This window comes from Ictalurus punctatus, chromosome 7 (assembly GCF_001660625.3).
Source record: "Ictalurus punctatus breed USDA103 chromosome 7, Coco_2.0, whole genome shotgun sequence".
NCBI lineage: Eukaryota > Metazoa > Chordata > Actinopteri > Siluriformes > Ictaluridae > Ictalurus > Ictalurus punctatus.
Genome location: NC_030422.2, coordinates 4,893,464 through 4,918,957, shown reverse-complemented (window position 1 = coordinate 4,918,957; position 25,494 = coordinate 4,893,464). Strand labels below are relative to the sequence as shown.

At 39.8% G+C, this 25,494-nt stretch overlaps 1 protein-coding gene across 1 annotated transcript in view; it reads left to right on the top strand.

Moving 5' to 3' along the window:
• Positions 1-534: 534 nt before the first annotated feature.
• slc6a9 (solute carrier family 6 member 9) overlaps positions 535-25,494 on the top strand; it is a 56,949-nt gene continuing 31,989 nt past the window's right edge. The window contains exon 1 of the mRNA XM_017471421.3: positions 535-773. Within this exon, the coding sequence (XP_017326910.1) occupies positions 744-773 (30 nt within the window). The 5' untranslated portion in view covers positions 535-743. The remainder of the gene's footprint in view (positions 774-25,494) is intronic.

Sequence of the window (25,494 nt, the reverse complement as noted above, 5' to 3'; positions counted from 1 at the left end):
TGAGCAGCTTCAGTGAGCTGAGTAATAGAAGCTATCTGTTTTAACTGCTGAGGTGCTCCTAAAACATCTAGTAGATAATTATATTTCCAGAGATTAAAACCAAGTAGGAAGCCCATGACACTATTTGCCTTTGAGTTACTGTATTTTCATGCAGACTGAGTGAGTGAAGGATTGGTAATAAGTGATAAGAGCCTCCATCTGTTTATAGAGTGATAATGGATTTGCTGAATTATGATCTAGGATGTGAGAAACCTTCCGAAAAGCATCTGGTTTGAATATGCTTGTATGTTCCGAATGCGATGAAGCGTTTGGTGTGTAAGAAGCTGTGCTTTGCATTTGAACTACACCTTTAACCACATTATCGATTTTTCACATTTCGCACTTTTTCGGACAAATGCAGGGCTTCGTTTATGACACGGTTTGTAAAGGGAAATGCAGTAAACAGTGTTTCTTTCCTTCCCATTTTGTTCTGTCCCTCCCACCCCACTTTTTGTCACATGTCCCTTTCACAGCATAGAAAAGTTCCTGGATTAGTGTGGAATTAGCATAAAGCCCGGCACTGCAAAATAGCCAGCAAGTGAACAAGAGGAGTGAGAGAGCCAAAGTGTGTGTGTGTGAGAGAAAGAGAGAGAGAGAGAGAGAGAAAGCGCAGAGGGAGAGACACACATCCAGCAACACGAGGACAAGTCCCAGAGAGCAGAGGACCTTCATCCTTCTGCGAGAGGACAGCATAGTTTGCCAATATGGAGGAAAAACAGTTTTCTGGCATTTTGGTGAGTCATTTTATCCAATGCATGTACTTTTCTAATGCTGATACTTTCACCAAGTTGTTTTTGATGTTTATTATATCAGTCCTAACTTCTGCTCTAGACTGTGTGTACTTTTAATATCGATTACAAATGAATGAATTACTGAGTGATAAGTTCTCACATCAGCTTGAGGATTTTTTTTTAACGGCACGTAGACGCGATCAAACAATACCTCAGCATGCGTGTTGCTCAACTCAAAGTGCAGGTGCGGTAGTACACTAGTATGATGCTATCAGTATGAGCATTCGAAATGGTCGTATTGCTAGTGGAATGCTGTTCATTATAATGACATCACAAAAAAGAAAAAAACGGACAACTTTTCATTACGGTAAACAATAGTAAGTCATTGCAACCCTTTTCATAATAAATTCATTCGAGCAATTTCCAATCAGCCAATAATCTAACACTTAATACCTTATTTGAAAATGAGAAGTAAACTCATGTTGAATATGTATAATGCATGCGCAATCCAGTTTCTTATTTAATGAAGCTGTACTTCAGCAGGCCCTGTGTGTGCGGAGTTTGCATGTTCTCCCCGTGCTGCGGGGGTTTCCTCCGGGTACTCCGGTTTCCTCCCCCAGTCCAAACACATGCATGGTAGTCTGATTGGCGTGTCCAAAGTGTCCGTAGTGTGTGAATGGGTGTGAGTGTGTGTGAGTGTGCCCTGCGATGGACTGGCACCCTGTCCAGGGTGTACCCCGCCTTGTGCCCGATGCTCCCTGGGATAGGCTCCAGGTTCCCCATGACCCTGAAAAGGATAAGCGGTATAGAAGATGGATGGATGGATGGATGGATGGATGGATGGATGTACTTCATCATTTTGGGCTTTGTTACAATAAAATAAGTGTCTTTTTTTTTTTTCTGTTTGAATTTCTTCTCCGACTCAAACAAAGTCAGCGTGTTGTACAGTGTCAGTAAGTGTCCTGAGACAATAGGAAATTTCCTTTGACGGTCATAAACGTGCATTTGTATTTCAAAGATGTGAGATTGGTGGGACGGTTAGCAATACTTCGTCTGGAGCATTCAAAGCAAAAAAAAAACTTTTGTACTTCCTTGTAGTTCCTTTACTCTCTACTGCTAACAACACTGTATGACTAACTTGGCTCATCTTACAAAGATTTAATGGCATGACATAACCTCACAGTGTCTGTTTGGAAATGATGTTATACAGGCGTAGAAATATTAATAAGTAGACCCTGAAGCTCCAGTAATATGTTTGGTGTGGACAGGAGAACAGGCTTGTTAGTGCATGTAGTGTGACGTGCAGGCAAACATTACTCAGAACTCACTGAAATGATGAAACAGCGTGCAGAATGTTGAGCAGATGAGATTTGTTTACACAGCTTGTTTAGATGGGGGGGGAGTGGATGCCATTAGAGTAGTGTAAATCTGGCTCCATTATTGTGCTCAAGTGTCAGAACTTCTCAGTCGATTTATATAAGAGAAGTTTTATTTGTTTTTGTTTTTTTTAAATACAGCACATATCATTGCTAAACTGTTATCAGGACACTTTCATGATTGTCATTGTAGTTTATTATTCTTGTCCCGCTGCTCATGACTACCTAAAATGAGCCCTGAAAAATGTCTGTTCTGTTTTTTTGTTTTGTTTTGTTTTTTTTGTATCATTATTTATTTTAAACCAGCATCTCAGTTTTAGTTACATTTGATGTATTTGACTTCTGTTTATAAGACAGAAGTCACTCCAAATGCTGATTTTTAAAAAAAAAAACAAAAAAAAAAAAAAAACCTTCTTACACAGAACAGTTTAACTCTGCACTATTTGTGCAGTCCTATACAAAACTGCGTTTAATTATTCTAGCTAAATTGTAGTGAAGAGATTATATTTCTGGAGCAATTTCAGTAACTGTACACAAGATGACGTTGCATGTCCAGTTTAATACTTCTGCTTTCTTGTAAGTACAGTTCCATTTAAGCGGCTGCGGGTGCTGTGTTAATATCCTTCAGATTTTTTTTTGTGGTGTTCCTAGCAAAGAATAAAGTCTAAACATATTCGGGAAATTGTCGGAACACATGATATGATTGACTAAAAATGAATGAAATGAACAAAAGAAAAAAAAATCTGCTCCCACTCCCACTGATTGGCCACCGTGATTTTGAAGGTTTACCGGATTATGCTAACTGATGCTACAGAACTACTATTAAAACAATTAGCATTGTACAGAAATCATTTTGGTTTTGTCTGTTCCTTTTTTCATTTACTTTTTACAAAGGTAATGATAGAACCCAGGTGCAAAAGAACAATGGTGGAAAATACACACATTTCCAGGGGTAGAGTTAAAAATGACTGAATTAAAAAAACTAACTTACTTAAAGCTAACATATTCTTTTTTAACATGATGTGTCATTTGAATAGGATTCTACTTAATAAAGAATGGGGTATAGTTTTACATGACATGTTTGTTTGTTTCCATTGTAAAAACAAGTGAAACTATAATGTGAAACTATAAGGAAGTGGTAGCTTGGTGGTTAAGGCATTGGGCTGCTGATCTGAAGGTCATGAGTTCAGATTCTAGTACCACCAGGCTGCCATGTTTGGGACTTTGAGCAAGACACATAACTCTCATCTGCTCAGTTGTGTTCTGCTACCATTATAGGTCACTTTGAATAAAAATATTAGTCAAAATTAAAATGCAAAAGAAATCTTAGAGTTAAACTTAGACCTTAGAGAATATTTATGGTAATATTATTCATTTATATGCATTAAAATATATCTTGCACATGCCTTTTGCTGACATGCATGCAAGACATTGTCATTAATATGTCATTTTTTATGTATCATTCATGTGATGCTAAGGGGAATTTGATGTAGTTTCAGTTGGGTGAATGAAATAGGCTGGTTAAAATAAAGTGAAACTGACCAGGTACATTGTGGTACGTACCATGTATTTACACACCTGGAACATTGTGCGCCCCGGTCACCAGTAGTGTCCAGGGTGCATTTTATCATTTGCTCGTGAGGCATGCGACATCTTTGGAAATTCCTGTAATATGTTATAGGAAACATAGCCCTAGAATGCCACTTGAGATTTGCGCACTAGAAGAAATATAAGTGGCTGTTAAAAACTGTAATGTCACTTTTAGAATTATGTATCACTGTAGCAACCTTCTAATTAAATATGAAAAATGAGCAAAGTGTGTTCATAGGGTGGTACATGCATGTCATAGGGTGGTGCATATATTAGGGTGGTACATGCATTTCATTGGGTGTTGCATGTATTTCATTGGGTGGTACATGTATTTCATAGGGTGGTGCATATATTAGGGTGGTACATGCATTTCATAGGGTGGTGCATGTATTTCATAGGGAGGTACATGTATTTCATAGGGTGGTGCATGTATTTCATTGGGAGGTACATGTATTTCATAGGGTGGTGCATGTATTTCATAGGGAGGTACATGTATTTCATAGGGTGGTGCATGTATTTCATTGGGTGGTACATGCATTTCATAGTGTGGTACATGGATTTCATAGGGTGTTGCATGTATTTCATAGGGTGGTGCATATATTAGGGTGGTACATGCATTTCATAGGGTGTTGCATATATCAGGGTGTTGCATGTATTTCATTAGGTGGTACATGCATTTCCTAGTGTGGTACACGCATTTCATCGGGTGTTGCATGTATTTCATAGGGTGGTGCATGTATTAGGTTGGTACATGCATTTCATAGGGTGTTGCATGTATTTCATAGGGAGGTACATGCATTTCATAGGGTGGTGCATATATTAGGGTGGTACATGCATTTCATAGCATGTTGCATTTATTTCATAGGGTGTTGCATGTATTTCATAGGGTGTTGCATGTATTTCATAGGGTGGTACATGTATTTCATAGGGTGTTGCATTTATTTCATAGGGTGTTTATTTTAAAGGGTAGGACATGTATTTCATAGGGTGTTTATTTTAAAGGGTAGGACATGTATTTCATAGGGTGTTGCATACATTTTGCAGTGTGTTACTCTTGTTCTTGTCTCAGTTTAATCTGATATTGTTCCTTCTTACATGTTAAAATCTATTAATTGATGTTACTTATTTGAAAAGCATTATGACAAGAATAGGTATTATTATATGTAACATATTGTTTCTCTTTATTTATTTATGGGTTTTTTTTTAAACTTTTTTTTTTTACTTTACCTGCAGCAGTGCCACTGTGATCATCTGTAGTTTCTTCTGATAGCTGTTGTGCCACTGAGGCTCTGTGTTGTAAAACACGGGCCTTATCTATGCCCCTGTATAACTTATGGACGTAAGTGACTTTGTGGACAGATGGGCTTTTGGCACTCAGCATTCTTATTTTTTGAGCTCAGTGAATTGTGATGCCGGGGGCAGAATGGCTAGAGCAATGCATTCATCAGGAAATGACTTTTCTGATGGACAGATCACTTTTGTTGCTGTGTCCTGATTGAAGGTGCATCTGCCCCTTTCAGTACAAGAACGCTTTGCGTACTTGACTATATCTGAGCAATGGACGCGTCTCCAAATCTATAGAAGGGAAGATTGGTGTTTGTACTGTCATACAAAACAATGGCACGCAATCTGGTGCCAAGGGCTTGAATAGACGTTGCCTCCTCCTTATCACAGGACAGGAGCTATTCAGCTTTAATAGGCTCTTGATGTGTAGACAATGAAATATCAGCTCAGCGTATTCGCAGTTTCCCTCCTCAAACTGCATATCGTCCTTTACTGTCAACCACTTGCAAAAACTCCAACAAATCAGAGCAGGGCTGCAGTATAGGTTGATCCTCCTGTCTTTCCTCCTCCTTCTCCTGACTCCTTCTGAGGTAGTTTGCCACGAAACATCCTGTCTCACTCACAAAACAGATTGAATTCCATTATGAATTCCCAAGGAATGTTTTTAATTATATTTACATTTTAGTTTAATCAAATACAGAATTAAATAAGATCTGTTGTTTTACAATGCAACATCCTGTGCCTCTTTAATTAAAAAAACAAAACATTTGTCCAAGCTGTGTTCTCAAGGCTGTGTCTCTGCTGGACATTGCATAAGGAACATATTGAGACTGTGTCTCTGCTGGACATTACGTAAGGAATTCTAGACTTTTCTAACACTCACATCTCTGTGAGGCTTAGCGTCATGCTGCCTTCAGGAAACAGATGTGGCGGAGAAAAGGGGAAGTCAAACACACTGTCTGTTTTGCTTTGCAATACAGTGCACCGAGCCTGGGTCAGGCAGTCACTGTGGTGAAGGCACAATTGGAGGACAAGGGGCACCAAATGCTAAACACGTCCACTGCTGCGTTTCCTTAAAAAAAAATCCAGCTTCCCTGCGCCAAAAGGCCCCATTGAGCCTCAGACTTTGGATTCTGTTTGAAGAAACCACTCAAGCTGAAAATTTCGTTTTTCTGTTTTGCTTCCTTTCTCCTTTTATATATGGAGGTGGTCTGAAGTTAAAGAAAAATACCAACAGCAAGGCCAACCGCAACTACAAAAATGGGATGCTGTTTTGTGCTTTGGTCAATCCATGAGTCTTCACAGCGTTTCTCCGTCGCGCATTTGGACTATAATTTCTTTTAACAGTCCAATTGCAAGCCTTCAGCGGCTTTTCACCCCATATTTAGGTCATTTTTTGTGCTTGAATCCAACCTGCTCCCTTGGTTGCCTTGCTGAATAGGAGATACAGGCATGGGATAAAGGGGGGTTCACAATTCTCAGGGGTCTTTCCCCACAGCCAGCCCCTCTTTGCTATTATTTATCACTTTGAAGCGATCCACGTCAAAGGATCTCCAACACAGTTTCAAGTTCTCACTGTTGATTCTGAAAAAAAAAAAAAAAAAGCAAAAAATTATCAGAACAATAATTTATTTCGTGCTCTTTTTGGTCACCATGTCTTTTTTTTTTTTTTTTTTTTTTTCCTTCACTCATATTTTAAAGTAACTTCTCTCTGGAATGTTTTTCTTTTTGTGAGTTGCGAAAAACAGCCTTGACCCTTCAGAAGCCCTTTTAAACTGACCTCCCTTTGAAACTTGTTTGCTCTTAGCATGTGGCCAGATATGTCACAGTGTTGCTTTTCAAACATTGTAACACATGGGCTTTCCTTCTGCTCTTTTATTTGGCGGTATTTATAAGATTCACACTCCCCTCCCCTCCTTCCCCCCGTAAAATCCTTTCTTAAGCTTGAGAGTACAAGTGCGGCCTTTCCGAACTTTCCTTGCTGAATCCACATAAGATGACACGACCGTCTAATCAACCTCCCATTCGTCTATGCTGATGGTCCCATATGTTTGTTAAAAATATGAAAGCTTTTTTTCCACTTCGATTTGTGTCCTAGCCTCTCTGCTGAGCCCCATTCTCCCCAGAGGCGAGCTACTCACTATTTATACAGCAGTAGCAGCTGGGGCCCTTCCAGGAGGGGGAAATTATCGAGGAAACTTCAGATTAACCCAGCCGTTGTAAATGGTTCCCGAACACTGCTGAACCTGTCTCATATCATGTACTTAGATTATTCTACACACACAAGCTAAAGGAATGGCACAGGAAGTTGATTACAACTACAAGTTCATATATTTGGCCCTTCTGTTGCCACAGAGTGGGGTATGGTTTATAATTGGCCATGAGTGTGCTCAGTTCAAGCAGGATTAAAATACTCCAAAGACTCCACTATTTGCAACTTGAGCACCTGCGTCTTTTTATGCTTGGGAACCTGAATTGAAAAACTTAAAAAGGAGGATAACACTTTTAGAAGCCTCACACAGCATCCCATGCTCCGTATTGGTGAATAATTCAGTGTGAGTAGCAGTGATCTTGATCACACTAATAGGAATATATTCACTAGAAAGATTACAAAACATCGTCAGGGCAGATGGATTAACGGAGCATCTAATACTTTACTAAAAGTAAAAGTAAAAGCAACTTGCAGAATATTTTGTGTGGAAATCTCCTTGAATTCATGAAATTGCAACTGCACAAATTTTTTCGCAGTCGTGTTTGTTGGTAAATGAGACCTTTTAGCTGTACCCATGATCGACGCACTTGTGAGGATGTCACTTGACTCGCCTTGGCCCAAATCTATGGAAAATCTGCCGTAATTTATATTTTTTTAAAAATTGCAAGCTCATCCGAATAGTGTGGCGTTTGCTTGATTTCGGGTTCATTTCTGCGATCACGAAATCCTGGAGGTACTGACCTTCTAACAGCGTTTCTGAACTAGCCCATCATTATCTCAATTAAAAATTTATAAATTTATCCCTTATGAGACGCCGAAAACTCAGGGAAAACTCACTGAGACGACATGAGGAAGAAACCTTGAGAAGACCCAGACTCAGAAGGGAACCCGTCCTCATCTGGGTGACACGACACTGTAAAACCGGATACGTTCATTTAACACAAAAAATTGGAGGAAACTAATACCTCAAAGAAGTTCTTTAAGCCAAATACACTTAAATATAACAAAAAATTATTTCAAATTACAAAGTTACAGTTCAATTTTTTGTTATATTTAAGTGTATTTGGCTTAAAAGAAATTTTGAAGTAATTAGTTTCCTCCAGTTTTTTGAGTTAAATGATCTGATCCGGTTTTACAGTGTAGATAGTGTGATTATAAATCATTTCTCTCGTATAATTACATATTATATAGTCACTGTTGTCACTGGGGTAATTTGTTGTCACTTAATTAAGGATAATTTCTCACAAACCTGTTGAAACACGAATAATTGGATCTGACAGTAAAGCATTAAAGACTGGAAGATATTTTATATTGTACAGTTTCAGTGTTGGGCAATTTTGGAGTTTGTGCTTTGGGAACATTGTGTATCGTGTGCATTATAATGAGTCTTCAAAAAGTCTTAATTCAAAGCTAAATTCGATTCAGTGGTATGTTTGAGTGTTTGTGTTTCTAGTTCTGCGTACTACCAGACAGTTTGTCACCAGCATAGCGTGTTATGTAGGCCAGTCAGTGTTCCAGCCTCATTGTTGTCCTGTGCAGTGGGCTGATAATCGTGCAGGATTGCTTTATGCCGTGGTCCCCTGCATTGAGTGTGTTCGTTTTTATGTGTCTGTCGGACATGCCACTTGAGATTGCAAAACGAGAGAGGGCGGCGGAAAGAGGTGGTGCATCAAAGTTCAAAAAAGTGACATTTTTAGTCAGCAGTAGTATTTTAGTGCTCACTGAGGCTCTCTTGTTCGGCTTGTCAATAGCACAGACGTGTCTCGAATAGGAAATACCTGGTTAAGCAGAGATGCTTGAAACTGCACTTCCTCTCTGGCAAATTTAGTGGCCGCTTGTCCTTTCCTCTGGTTTTCCAGTCCAGTTCGAACAGATTCTCAATTCACTCTTATGTGTCCCTTATCTTTTGTTTTCTCTTTTGTCATGAATCTTTGTGAAGGTGTTTGTGTGTGTGTGTGTGTGTGTGTGTGTGTGTGTGTGTGTGTGTCAAAGAAATGAAGAGCTAACTTTAACTATGACGTGAGGGTTATGAATTCATGTGTGAATAACGACCACGTTAAGTACATGTCAGTGCTCGTTTGTTAGTTAATGTATTAATGAACACGTAAACTAAAGCAAGCATGCTCTATCAGAGAGAATATGAATTTGAATATTATAAGAAAGAATACGTGCATTAATTAAATTAAATTAAACGTGCATCATTCGAAATTGTTTATATAATTTATATACAAACTAATCATTGATATTTTTTATGTTTTACCATATGCAGCTACGTACGCGAACATCATCGGATAGCGCTGGATTACTCTCATAATTTACATACTGATCCACAGCGACATCTACGACTACAACACTGGAAAATAATCTTAGACAACACTGGTTTGAAATGTTAATAGATAATAGCGTCTGATAAATTAATAAATGTTACTGTATTAATTTCACCCTTGTGGGAAGAGGAACAGTGGCCCGGGCTCAGGCCCGAGCCACCCAGAACACTTACTAGTACTACAGTGGGATTTAAAGAGACATGGACTCAAAACAGGTTGAGATGAAATTATTGGTGTTTATTATTAGTGCGTCTTTCAGCGTTCGATAAAGACGATCAGTGTAAATTATGAAAGTAGCCTAATCCAGCGCCATCCAATGATGCTGCATACGGCAAATTATATAAACACGTAGAAATGATGCACGTCTAATTCATATTCTTTCTTATAGAGCATGTTTGGGTTAGTTTACCCCTACGTGTTCATTAATAACATGTACTTAAGGTGGTCGTTATTCACACATGAATTCATAAGACTCACGTCGTAGTTAAGGTGAGCTCTTCATTAGTTTGTGATTAGAACATGCCTTAACTCGTCATTAGTTCATATTTAAGTAGGTATTAATTCAGGTAAATTAGTGCATGATTATTCATGTACCCTTCTTGTAAAATGTTACCCAGCTCTCATTGAAAAAGCAACTTCCACTTTCTGTGGAATCAGGAGAGGCTACGGAAATGAAAAAACAAGCATGCAGGCACACACAGTACAATCTCTCTCTCTTTCTCTCTCTCTCTCTCTCATTTCATATTTTGAAGGTAGATAATGCAGGAATTTAAAACATTAGCTAACAGCTGAATGAGAAATAAGCACCCCATGCTTCAGACATGTCCCCCATTCTTTTTGAGTCGCTCCATCAGGATTGCGGTTTATTGAGTTTTGGTCAATCCAACCACTCAGAAATGCGTCTGCTCCATGGTTAATTCCCTTCTAATGTCTCGCTTTTCTAATTCCTGAATACTTCTGGGATATTTTCAGGTCTTTTGTGCTGTTTTTGAGTTGACGTTTGGGAGGAAATATTGCTGAGACCTGGCAACCCTGCACATTACCTTTCTTGGCCTGAGAGTTAATGTTTACTAATGTTCATTTTATCGTATTCTAATGCACAGTTTTTGTATTAGAATGTGTCATTATTAAGTTTCAGTTTAAAACAGATACCTAAGGCACATATTCAGGCAATGGGTATTTATGTTGTGTTGAAAATGCTCTCAAATTACCACCTGAGGACCTTCGACCCCCTTTGCTATAAACATGCTGTTGGTTTGGAGATTGTATCCAGTGCCTCATGCTAGATATTTGGGCATTACATCTTGGCAGTACAGGACTATTTATGTATCAGGCAAAGCCTAGTTGTGGAGATTATTCTTGAGGATGAACAGGTACTTTGCTAATCACAGTAAATGTGATTAGAGCAAAACTAAGGAGAAGCCATTTTGCTGAAAATTCTTACAGGAAATGAAGTATAAACTTTATTCAACTCACTGTAGCTTCTGAGGACATTAAGTTGGTAGTTCTATGCTACTTGCTGAATCCACACTCCAAAACTTATATTGCAATAAAAATCAACAAAAACATAACAGCATAAGAACTAAAAGCAGCTTTTCTCTTTCAGAGAGACCTTTGGAGAGTAATAAAGGTCCTGTTGAATGTTCACTGCTAATTTGGACTTAGTCAACAGTTTGACATCTGTGTTCCCTAATGAGCACTAAGTACCTGATATAACCATCTAATTATCAGATGCTAATTGCAACCCAACACATGCTTGTTTTGGGAAGCCTCTTTGAGGTTAGACTTAGTATGCTTTGCCTTTTTTGTTCTTCCTTCCTTGTTCTCATAGCATTCCATTCTGCTGAGTTGTCAAAATAGCCAGTCTTCATATCCTCATTAGAAGAGCGCTATTGTACGGCAGGCGGCAAGACGCCGTGCTGCATTTTGACTAATAGGAGTTGGCTGCAGCCCCTGGAGACTCTAATGACCGCCGGTGTCAAACGCTTTCCCTGCCAGGCTCATGGCTCAGATGCAGCACGCTGCCTGGAGCAGTGTGTCTGTCTGTCTGTCTGTCTGTCTGTCTGTGTGCATATGTACATGGAACAAAATGAATCACAAACACTCTTTCACTGTAGTCGTGTCCATGCTTGAGACACAATAGCTGGACAGGATATGCAGGATATGAGCTTGAGTACACCTTGTTGGTCTTCCAGCACTTCATCACTTAGGATAGAGCTAAAAACTGACTTTTATCAGTAATTAGAAAATGAAATTACAATAAATCAGAGCTACTGATACTATTCCAGTATTTGATTTATCTTGTCAGTTTATCTTGTTTCCAGCCGGTTCTCAGACAATGCAGTAGAATTCACTCCCTCACTTACCATTTTTTTATTTATTTAAATAAAACTTTATTTATTCTACTTAATCCATGATTTGTGCACAGCCAACCATTCTTTCAAGTTTGCCAATAAGCAAATAGGTAAAGACCAGGCCTTTTGGAATAATGTGTTCTGGACAGATGAATCAAAGATAGAGTTGTTTGGCCACAGTAACAGCAGACATGTTTGGCGCAGACCAAAGACAGCTTTTCATTAGAAGCACCTCATACCAACTGTGAAGCACGGTGGTGGAAATGTTATGGTTTGGGGTTGCTTCACTGCCTCAGAGACTGGACAGCTTGCATCCATTGATTCAACTATGAATTCTGCATCACATCAAAGAATGCTTGAAGATAATGTGAGGCCATCTGTCCGAAAGTTGAAGTTGGACCAAAAGTGGATCTTTCAACAAGATAATGATCCTAAACACACGAGCAAATCCAACAAGGAATGTCTCAAAAAGAAGAAATGGAGTGTTATGGAACGGCCTAGTCAAAGCCAGGATTTGAACCTGATTGAAATGCTGTGGGGGGATGTTGTTTAAACAGGCAGTACATGCAAGAAAACCCTCAAACATCTTGCAACAGAAAGAATATTGCATGGAAGAGTTAAAAAAAAAAAAAAAAAAAATCCAGAAAGCCGAAGTCAGAGACCAGTGGACAATTATACAAAATGCTTAGAAGAAGTTATTTCTGCTAAAGGGGGCAATACTAGCTTCTGAGTCCAAGAGTGTACTTTTATACCAGAGTGCTGTTGAATTCTCAGAAAGTGTGCGTTCATTTTCTATAATAGGACAACTCTGACAATAGTTCCAGCCGTAACTAGCATAAATGATTTGTATTTGTATTTGGACGTGTACGGCAGATAATTCCACAAAACATTAAATGTAACTACAAACAGTTAAAAAAGTGCAATCTGTTGTTCAGTAATAAATAAAACAAATGTAATCGTTTTCAAATCACTCATGTCATGGACAAATCACCTCATTACATGGACAACAATAATCCGATATGAACCCGATTAAGACGATACTCTGATTAAGAAACTAGCATGTAAACAGCGATTATTGATGATCCTTAATCCGACTAGAGTCATACTCGAAGTAAACACAGATGGAATTAAGACGTGTGGAGTATTCGTTGTTTTAGTCGCATTATCGACGTGTATTACAGACATGTACACACCTTAATCACATTATTAATGTCGTGTGAGAGTTTTCACCGCATTGTGCGACAGGACACGTACACACACGGCAGCGCTCAACTGTTTAACGGCAAACAAGAGAGTACAGCTGCGTCCCAAACCGCGGACGTACCTACTACAGTATATAGTAGGTGTAATGTGTTTCGGCCACTAAATAGTAGGTAAGTCCGCAGTTTGGGACGCGGCCCACGGCTTCAAGCAGTCGTCTATTTGCACGTACGGCACGACAGATAATTAACCGTACTAGAAGTTTTAATAAAATTAAAAATGAAACGCACAAAACTGTATGCGGTCCCATAACGAAGACCAACCGTACGTCGATACGTGAAATTCTGGAGGGACGTCGGACGGCGTGGCGCGGGGACGTAATGACGTGTGACGTTAATCCATCTATGTTCTAGAACATGTAAAACCTGAACATGAAAGGAGTATTCTAAAAGCCACTCATGTAAACACCTTAATCAGAATATTGTCTTATTCAGAATAAGGTCAGTAATTAGATTAGTGCAGTCCGTGTAAACGTAGTCAGTGTGGTAGAAGCACAATAATACACTTTGAACCATGCTGTTATTCCTTAATTAAAGTCCACATGAAATCAATATTGAAGTTTTGTGGCTTTAAATATGAATATATTACCTTAAGGTTATCTATAAGCTAGTGTGCTCCAAAACAAGGGAAAAAAAAAAAAAAGCATTTAAAATGTAAAATTTACACCACCGATACAGACAAACAATTGTGATGACATCATTCTGCACTTCAGCTTCGCATCAGGTTTTCTGTCCAAACATACTGTATACTCTCTAGAATCTGAAGTGCCCCACCGCAACATTCTAAAAATAAATAGTACCAACTGTCAATTATGGCTTAACCAGGGCTATGAGGTAAGCTAAACGCTATTGGCTATTTAAAAAGCGGGAGGGGTTACTTGGTATGTCCCGCCCTGACTCCCTGTTTCAGTAGAAATTACGTCAACACATTTCAAGGCACTTCATGGGGACTTTAACACCTATCTCTCTTGTGAACAGTATTTGATAATGTGGGTGAGGCTAAATAAAAATTAGAAGATTAACTTGCTCCTCTGAACTGCAGTTTATTAGCTATTGCTTATCATATTATAATGTATTATTATTTTACAGACCTCTGTACTTTTTATTAGCCTCCGCCTTGTTCATAAGCCCATACAGATGGGGCGAAGAGACTTAAATGGGGACACATATCATCATAACAGTGCATTTGTACTATAACTGGCTAGCTAGATGTGTGTTGTGCACTCTGTCCTTCAAACAGGGTTCAGCTTCATAGGCCAAGTTTATTAGCTTAGACATCAATGTAGGCTATTATTGCGTAATTACGTTTCACATGATCTAAATCTATTTAACTAATTGTTAATTATTCATTCTGGCTCCAGTTCAAAAGTTGGTTAAGCCTGATTTGCTAGTTATCAATGTTTTTTTAACTAGCTGAGTGGGTGTGGCTGAGGGGTCATAGAACATGTTACTCCATTGTCTTGCTATCTTCTAGGTACTTCATGTGAACGTCTTCTCCCAAGACCTGTCTACCTGTAAAAAATAAATAAATAAATAAATAAATAAATAAAGGTCAGAAGCAAAAACTGATTTCAGAACCTAAAAGGAAATGCACTGGCAAAATGCATATAAGAAAAAAAACACACACACACACACACACACACACACACACACACACAAAAAAAAAACATAATTAATGCAAGAAAATGTTTCACTTCTCCTTACTATTTGTATTTAGATTTTGATCCTTGGCATAAATATGACTTAATGCATGTCTCACCGATCTCACCAAGTACAATACGAATCGTATATAAGCTTCTGCTACATCAGTTAGAATCGATTTGTTTACCATCTTGTAGTGTTGGAAAAAGACTCAGATGTTTGACTTTTGTTAACAGGCTCTGTAGGTGACGAGTGATTAGATTTGGCTTATGCTGTCAGTGTTTAACCCAGGGATTTTTAGTGCAGTTCAGGTGAGGGTTGTGTGCAAGTCACTCGACAACCCATTTCTATAAGGACCTCAGTTTGTTCATGGGGTCATTACTGCAACAAGACCAAACCACTGCCACAGTCGAATTGTCTAGAAACCTAGTGCGTGCTGTAGTTTTGAAAAAAGCAGCTCCGGGAAGTGATTCCTCCTTCGCTAGTTGGTTAAATGGTGAAATGCTAGGGGTGTAACGATACACAAAATTCAAATTCAATACGATACAGTGGTGTGTTGACATTTTTGGTACAGCAAATATAAGCATAATCTGCGTAGGTCGTTGTTTTCATTAGACTAGTCATGAATGACTCTCAAGTGCAGGGCTTTTTATTTCCCATTGTTACAGTCTTGAATCTTGTATTCTCCGCTATACTGTGTGGAGGCTTTTATCTGCAGCTACGAACTTCCCAGTTACTGCTGTGATTTTTCTTTCTTTCTTGAATCGGTGAGGAAATACTGACTGAATGCAGCAGAGACATGCGTGTGTGTGTGTGTGTGTGTGTGTGTGTGTGTGTGTGTGTGTGTGTGTGTGCTTTGTGTTTTTGTCTAGTTTTACTGACTCATAAATAAAGATGACATGGGTGCAGATGCGGGACTGTGCCGGTGTGCAGTACGGTCCACTTATTTTCAAATCCATATAATTTACTCCACCACTCACTGGCCATCAGCATCGTGACTTACCAGGAAGTCAAAGTGCTCCCATAGACAAGACTTAAAGATTTGCTGACCGAAGCCATCGCTGCTTTTCCCAAGCTACTATGCTAGCTTATTGGCTTGTGAAAACAGTGCGCTTAGGAGAAGTGTGTTTTTTTTAAATCTCCTGTAGCCTTTCCTGATTCAAGATAAAGAGGAAACTACTTTATCAGAGGAGGGAGCATGGACTTGATTCTTGAGTCTTGAAGTTTCAATATAACTATTAAATATATACGTATTATGAGTGATACCTTATGTCGAGTAGCTTACTTTATTATGTTGAATATATTGTTTATACGGAGACTCAAATCGAACAATTTAATACTATACGCCGTATTGTTAAACCCTTAGGAAATGCAGTCCATCTAGTTCCAGACTATGCTGCTGCATTGCCCCAGAGTTTGGAGCTGTTAAAACTCATTTTTCCTGCCACTTTGTTGGGATTTATTGATGATTCTGTGTTGAAAAACCCCCCACAAAGCAAGTGCTGTTACAGTCAGTTCTGAGATCACGTGCATCACTGAGATCCTGTTTTAATATTGCGGTCTCCTATTTCAATAGGAGTCAGTTTGAAATCTGTGGCATCAATCCTCTCATCATATTAACTTGAGGCCTGTTTATTGAACACCCTGCTACCATTGTGTACCTTCACTAAATGCTCATTAGGCTGATGGCCAATTGCTTGTCAACTTCTGACACCACTAACAGGATACTCGGTTGAGGCCACCGCCAAGAGCATCAACTGAAAGCTTTCTTTTGTGTGAAGATCTCGGCTTCGCTACAATCTTTTTCCCATGCATTGTGATGCAGTTATCGTCCTTCCGGCAAGTGGCACCTTCCTGCAATGGATCTATGGACTAGTTGTGGCCCACAACAATGAAGAGTAGGAAATCTGTTGCCCTTTAGAGAAAAAGCAGATGAATTACAGGGAGTATGGTGCAGTGTAGAAGGAGGACAGTGTCGGACCCTCCCCTGGCCTCTAGCAGGATGTTACTGAGGACTTGGCAATGTTGAGGGACAAGGATTTGAGAGTCAAGTATCTATGAATGGGAAGCGTTGGTGGTCTGGGTTCAGCTCCTCAGAAAACAAGTAGAAGAAACTGTGAAACGGAATCCTGTGGATGCGCATGGTCCTCTCGTCCTTTCATCTAGCAAACTCCAGGCAGCTAAGCTAGCAGTTTCCTGATACTCAGTATGCACCCAAAGTGCTTGGAATGACAACGAATCTATTCATGGCAAAAGTAGAGGCGAGGGCTGTGGATCTGCTCAGCTCCCCCCTACAAGTGTAGACGAGGACGGGGGGGGGGGCACTTTCTCCAATGTATAATAGAGCAGAAAAGGGATTGCAAAGAAGGAAAGGAGGTAAAGCAAGGGAATGGATGAGGGAGAGAATGCGAGAGAGGGAGTGTGGGTTGCAGGAGGGTGGGAGAGAGAAAACGCTTCCACGCCGAATGATTGAGAGAGGCGGAGAGGAAGCAGAACTCCCTCAAATGAAATGAGGTGAAAATAATTCAGGCATTAATCAAGCCTAGCCGAAAAGGAGGGTCCCCGCCCCCCTTCTCGTGCACGCGCCCTCTGTGAAAGCGAATGGAAAGGTGAATGAAGAGCTCGAGATTGGAACCTAGAGAAACTGCAGGTGCTGGTGAACCATGTCGGAGTCCAGCAACACCGTGGCGTGTCAGGCCGATCAGGTTAGTCATTTTTCTTACTGTGTCTTTGGTAGAAGTGCCCTAACACTGTAATAACCAACAGTTTCATCTTTTCGTTTTTTTTTTTTTTTTTTTAAAGCAAAAGTTTGATACCTTAGCTGTAATTCAGAAATCATTAAGGTGGCAATTTTTCTTGTGAAAAATTCAATAAGTGCACAAGAGTACATTATCCCAAGCATCAAAGCGACGATTGTCTGAAGCTGCCCGGACGACGGCGCAGGGTCCTGAAAGAATTGAATTAATCAAGGCCAAGCATTGTTTGCACCGCCTTATTTTTCAGCCATCATTCAGGGGGCCTGTGACGACTCAATAGTCCATATACCACGTGAGAAGGGAGCTGCAGCTCCTTAAAAAACAAACCACGTGTGGGCCGACTGAAAAGTTTTTATAACTAATTGCAGTGGGAAGTTCGGGCTGCACTAGCAGAAGGGCTGTGTGATAGAGTTTCTAAGGAAGTGGGCAGGAGAACTGTGTGACTGAATGACAGAGGGAAGGAGGAAAGTGTCCAGGCTTTTTTTTTTTTGTAGGGAGGCTGACTTATATTTATGCCCTTCTTTCTTCCTCTGCTTCCCTTTTACCCGCTAGGGCACTTATCACTTAAACAATCCCCAGGAAGATTTGCTCGGAAAAAAGAGCCAAAGATATCCGTTAAGCCACTTTGTACCTCTCAGATTTACGTGGCGTGTTTATCACTCCGTCCACTGAGCCACTTGTTATGAGCGAGGAGATGTAACAACACCGTAAATCAAATATGAGTGGACGACAGATTGCTTTGCTTTTCTTCTGAAGATTCACTGTAATTGTGTTGAAATAGTGTTGCTGATTGTGTAAGTGCAGATATATCTATATATATATGTGTGTGTGTGTGTGTGTGTGTATGTAGAACTATTTTTATATTTGAAATATGTTAAAGCATAATTATATATTATCCACATATTACTGCAGTGGCATGGCTATGTTCTTTTGTTTCACTGTACAAGTATCAACGGATATAATGTCGTTGCTGGTGGAGGAACTGTCTCATTATTTTGATCATTGTCTCCACACTCAGTGTAGGAAAGCTGATTTAGTTGGCCAGCTGTAGAGACTGATTATATGTGACATATGTGCAGAACTGCATCCACACAAAAGCAGGAGCCCCAGGAAGATTTGTCGGAAATAAAAAGTGAAGAGGCGCAGTTAAGCCGCTGTGCCTCTCGGATGTACAGTATATGCAGCGTGTTTGCTACTACCTCTACGGAGTTCACTCGCAAAGCAGGTGGAAATGGAACAACACTATCCATTTTTTATTTTTTTTTTAAACATGATCAATCAAAAATTTTAAATCTACTATTTTAAAATATACTAAAAGCGCTGAAGGGTAAAAGTATGTCAGATGTGCCTGCTCTTCTAGATGGATATGTGTGTAATAGGCTTGCGCGATATTGATTTTTTTTTTTTCCCTGTTTCACATTTTACCAATTAATGAATTATCAATGAGTTTATTGTCCAAAAATGATACGCTGAAAAAGCACTTTGAGCATTTACACCAACTAAATGAGCATTTACACCATTTCAGGTTTAAGGAGAGTAAGTGAGGGCGGGCATAATAATAATACCCGCTGTGCAGTTGGGAACTGCTTGCTGACGGTGGCAATTGCTGGATGGTGTATTTTTTTTAGATTATTATTATTATTTTTTTTTTAAAAAGGAAAAAATAGCATAAATGCATTTTTGATACAATCCGTTTTACAAATTGGTTGTATAATGTCCACATGGCTGTGATGATCAGCACAGGAACAAAATAACCCAGCACATTTAATCATTTTATAATTATCATCACAAGTAATTTCATTTGTAAAGTGTTAGAAAAGGTTTCATTTTTTTTAGGTAAAAAAAAAAAGGGGGGGGGGGGCTTTTTTTTTTTTTTTTTTAAACATTTCTGTCCAAAATAGTATACTTGTCTGAGTTTTTTTTCTTTTTTTCTTCACATTAACGAAGTCAAAATATTCTCAATCTACCATGACAGAAAGCACATGATATAGGCGGGGAAGGGGCGGGGCTTCCTAGTGGTGTCCGTTAATATTGGAGAGTTCTATACACCTGCACAAATCATTCCAGATTAAAATGTGTATTGACAAGAAAAAGAGTTGTTAATCGTACCACTCTACTACAATGTTGAATTGGGGATGCTCCTGAGCAAATTATGTAAAGGTTGTCAGGTCTGGAAATATAATTTAATCAGAATAAATGTCACTGGACATTGTGGCAGTGTACTTTTGACTAGTGAGGTTTCAATTGTTATAACTTCATCTCTATAAAATATTAATCCTGCTTCTCGAATTGCTTTTTGATTGTCCATGTCAGGCTTCAGTTTCTTCTGCCTGTACCTTCAACACATTCTTATGTAACTGCTAAAGGGTTCACTTAGGTAAACCGTATGCTTCAGTAATAATTGCACTAATAAGAACTTGTAAGAATCATTTTTCTGGCTCTGACAGAGAGCCGCATGCTTTCACAGCATGGACAAATTATTTTGCAGAGGTATGCAGTGGACTGACATCCAGTTCAGGGTGTATTCACATCTTGCTTAACCTCAAACCTGACCAGAATAAAGCCATGACATAAAATACTTAAATAGCGTGACATGTGGTGAATGCTATTACATTGGAATTTAGAAATAATAATAAGGCTTGTCCTGGATTTCTACCTTATCACTGATTTTTATTAGTAGAGCAGAAGTTGAATGCTCACTGTTTGTATGTGGTCGTATGGTTGTTCAATACATGGATGTCATTCACAACACAAGGACATTACATCAGAGAGGCAGGCAGGGCATGAATGCGAGAAAGCAAGCAGACACGGGGACAGACATATGGTTGCTTGGAGGCAGCAGCCGCTCCGATTCCGCCTCTCGTCTCACACTGACTATCCTCTAAGGCATACAGCTGCCAGTCTGTAGTGCACATGTTCTACTAAGCACTCTCTCTCTCTCTCTCTCTCTGTCTATTACTTTTCCCTCATCTTTTTGAGGCTTTTCTATGTGTTGTTTTCTGTGTCGTAACAGTCGGTATCCTAGTCAGTATAATTGCATTTCCTTGCATCCAATCGTGTGACAGCAGCACAATGCATAAAATCATGCAGATACAGGTCAAGAGCTAATCGGGTAATGTAAACACAGACAAACAAACACAAAACAGACCCCAAAGGACATCAAGTGAGTTCTGCACGTAGAACTTGCTGATGAGAGAGGTCAGAGAAGAATGGCAATAGAGAAAGAAGATGGTTGGTATAAGTCATCAAATTCATTTTGACAGGTCTAGGTCAAAGGTCATCATCAATCATAATATTTCAACAGGTGTATGTTATTGTTTAATGATCATAGGAGATCAAACATGAAGGCACCATTTACACGCACTCGCACATACAGTGCTTCTAACAAAATTAGCATATTAAAAAGTAATTTTTTTCCCGTAATTTAATTCAATTCAATTCAATTTTATTTGTATAGCGCTTTTTACAATAGACATTGTCTCAAAGCAGCTTTACAGAAATATCAACATGACAGAAATATCAACATTATAAGTTGCATTTTCAGTTGAATTTGGGGAAACCACTTGAAGCATTCATTGCGTCAAACTATTTCAATTGCTTTTGTTTGATTTGTTCGTTGCAAACAGCTGAAAGTCTGTACGTGTTGACAATAAACCTGATTTGCAATGTGGGTTGAATCATTTTGATTGCAACTGTACATTCATATAACCCCCAAGTTTCGGAAACTCTCTATAAAGGATAACACACCCAGAAGTTTTGCATTCTGGACGTCTGGTGAGATGTATCGTCTCCAAAAATCTAGCAAAAGGTTAAAGAACTTCCAAGTTCTCCTTGGAAAAAACGTGGACTTCTCAGCAGGTAAGATCTATTTTTAAAATGGTCAAATCACTACATTTGAATTGTATTTGAATGCTTGTCATTTAAATTTTTATATGAACCTATACATTTTTGTGAAATATTCAGAACTTTTCCAATTTTAACAGAGATGTTCCGTCTACTTATCCGGTCATTTATATATTCTGGTATCTGGCATCTTCCAAATGCCATAAATGTAAATGTACCCAAATGTAGTTTGGGGCCTGGATCACATGTGGGAGCACTGATCTACTTACTGTAGTACAGATATTTTTCTAATCCGTCTGCTTGACAAAGATTACCAATGGAAAAAATGTTCCACCAAATTACTTGACCCAACAGTAATCATTTGGGTGCCTGTGACAGTCAATAATTAGCTGTCAGCAAATGCTAAAATGTTTTCTTCAAGAAAGTTATCTGTGCTAAGACTTCACATGAGATCATTTAGCAACCATTTTACATAACAGCTCATAACATACATGATACTCAGTGGCACAACAGCAGGAGACTGATATTATGACTGATTTGTGGCTCCTGTTTAGCTCTGAGCTGCAAATGGCAAGAGTGAGATGGTCATCAAGCACTGTTATGATGGAAAAACAAATGCTTTGAGGATATGAAAAGAGATCAGTTCTCTCCTGAAAATATGGGCCAATGCAAATGGAAGGTTTATTTTTTGTCTGAACTTGCAACGTTCAATATCAATAATTTTTTTGGCACATGGTTGATCTTACTTTGTCAATCTCAATTAAACTTCATTGTAGTTTAACACTTTCTTTGACTTAAGATTCCAAAAGGGATAAAGGACATGAATATACCAGCAATGTCAGACACAAATTTACAAAAAGTTGTTGTAACCTGTAGCCTATCACAAACTGATTTCGCATAATGCAAATTTCCAACTGTTTAACACAAATCTGTAACATGGTTTTTTGATCATTCCGTTTCTTGTTCTTTGTTGTACGTTATAAGTATTGGTCGAGATCACGTCAGGTCTCTGAAGCAGGAAACGCTTCTGCAGAGGGTGCAGTGGTGCCGGGGAGAGCTGTCACCCTTGTCGGCAGAAGGGAACTATCCTTTCAACACCCCAGTGGTAGTTGCATGAGGAGCATTCTTCCTGTTTTGGGTGCGTACCTCCAGTCCGACATCACATTAAACCCCCCACCCCCCAGCTTGGAGCCTATTGCCGCCAATCTTCAGGGCGTCTCACTGAATTGATCTCAGGTCTGCTGCAATTTTTTAACAATAAACATGGTTTTTGCTTCTCCCATCCACCGTGTACTTGAATATAATTCTGTCAAGACTTTTTGTTGAATTGAACTGTATTTGAGAAAGTGACCATGCATCCAGTGTTGCTGACACACGACAGTGGCCCAGCGTTGCTCTCGGTATCTAGGGGCCTTGACTGGTGAGTCCTGCATGGACTTTCACCTGGCCACTGCCACCCACACCTTGCATAGTGACACAGTTGGTGCACATTTGTCCTGGAATCTTCCCCTTACTCTGCCAAGGCGAAGCCTGTCATGTGTGGATTGATGCGTTAGACCCAGTGACCTGTTTTCTGGAAAGCCCTCCTTCCTCTGCTCTTGCGCCTGTAGCCTTTGTGGCCCTTTGCTCTTCAGCCAGGTGAACATTTAAATCCATGTCTCATGTTGATATTTCTGTAAAGCTGCTTTGAGACAATGTCTACTGTAAAAAGCGCTATACAAATAAAAAATTTAATTGAATGTCTCAGAGTCAAGCGTGACTGCCTCTGCCAGTGCATTTCCAAGGTCCAGGGGGCTTCCCTCAGCCACATTTCAGACTCTGCAAGGGTGCGTGCACAGGGTGGGTTCTCCACATGGCGGGCCCAGATGGCCAATAGGGGCTTTCTGGTACAAGCAGCGGATAGGGGTTCCAAGGGGAGGGAGCTTGTCACGTTCTGGACTGAGCTGTACATGGGGCAGCCATGGTTGGTTGTCCCCTCTCCAGCCAGTTCCAGGGGTCTCCAGGCTCCTCTTCGGGTCTCCGGCTGTTCTCCAGGATCACTGGAGATTAAAAGTCCATAGTTGCCAGCTGATTCTACCTTTTTTACAGTCCTGGAACAAGCGTATCCGTCCTCTCCCTTTTAGGCTGTTTCTTTATCCAGGCAGCCAGCTCCAGCTCCTGCAGACCTTTTCCTCCATCTCTATGGGCAGGTCCCTGGTTGGCGGGTTGCACAACTCGGCAGGGGCCGGAGAGAGGAGCAGCGGCAGCTCTGGCAAGATCTTCCCAGGCACGGAGCTCTTCCTCGAAGCTCCGCGCTGATGTGTGTCTTGCTGATGGTTCTCAGAGTTTTCTCTCCCACGTTGTTCTCAGCTCCATTTTTTTTTTCCCAGTGGGGTTAGTGTCTGTGCTCAATGCCTGCATTCTCCACCAGTGTAGCGAAACTCTCAGCAGTGGCAGGCAGAGCACAAACACACAAAGGCAAATTGAGGGGAATTTGTGCTGGCTTTATTTACAAAACTCCAAATAAATAAAAAAGGTAATGTGAAGGGAGTGTGAATAGTGGGTTGGTGATCCCTCTTCCCTGCTCTGAGAACAGTCGCGAGAAGAGAGTTGTGCAGCATCACAGTGGGGCTCTGAAGCGAGAAAATTCTCCGCAGAGAGAGCAGTGGCGCTGGGCATCTAGAGAGCATTGCCATCCATGTCAGCGGAGTCTTCTGGAAAAAGTTCACAAAAAAGATAGAGTTAACCCTTGGTTAAATGGAGAGCGCTCACCTTGCTGCTCCCGGCGTGCCCTTTTATATTCTGCCGCTGTCTCCTAGACAGTAGAGAGCCTCTGCTGCAAATAGTGATCACCAGCCATTTGTGGTTTGAACCACCCCGCCTTCCAGCCACATACTGTCCAAAACACTAGGTGTGCTGAAAGGGAACTATCCTTTCAGCACCCCAGTGGCAGCGTTCTTCCTGTTTTGAGCGCGTACCTGCAGTCCGACGTCATAACAGGCACACACACACACACACACACACACAAACACACAGACTTTCTAAGAAATTAAGATTAAATTAATTGAAATGATTGAGAAGTAACGTTTGCTGTGGCTAAATGTATTTAAGGTATAGATTATTTTATATATAGATTTCGTTATCCTGAATAATAATAATGATATATAACAGCATATGATTATCTGATTCTGAGAATGAACTTCATTTTTCTGTAGTGCAGGTAAACCCAAAAAACTGTGATCCCACTCTTATTTATTTCATCTATATTATTATTACTATTGTTATTCCTTATTATTAGTAATATATTGATCTTGAATTTCTTTTCCCCCTCTTTGGAAAGACTTTTTTTTTCTTTTTTTTTACCCTGATGTTTAGGCTTCCAACTGACATGAAATGATGTTCTTTTTTTTTTCTAATTTGCCCTTGTTTATTCATATTATAGAGTAAGGTTTTCCAAATAAGATGGAATTATCAGCCACTATAGCTGGAGTATTACATTTCTTGTCAGGTTATTAAAAGAACAAATTTATTGAACTAAGTAGTACATCTTGGTTACAAAATGATATCAGTTTTGAGAGGTATACACTCACTGAACACTTTACTAGGAACATTATACTAATACTGCATAGGGCCTACCTTTGTCCTCAAAACAGCCTCAATTCTTTGGATTCCACACTATGTTGGAAACATTCAAAGGAGAGAGAGGGAGAGATTATTAGGTATGCTTATTGACCCGTACTGGTTAAGACAGTGTACTTTGCGTGAGTGCAAGCAGGGAATCTGGCAAGACAAGCTATGATGACATAACTTAAAGGGAGAGCCAGAAGGTCACATAGACATGAGGGCACTCTGAGACATAAGGCGGCCACTCCACCATCAACAAGCCTAGGTGAATGCATGAAAGTTGGGGCTGTGACAGCATCCAAACATCCCAGTTCACCACAACATACTATGCCAGTGAGCCCTCTAGATCTGCTTGTTTACCTAAGAAAATAAACTATTCACAAAAAGCTTGAGTAAACAAATATGTTTTCAGCCTGGACTTAAACACTGAGACTGTGTCTGAGTCCCGAACATTAATTGGAAGACTGTTCCATAACTGT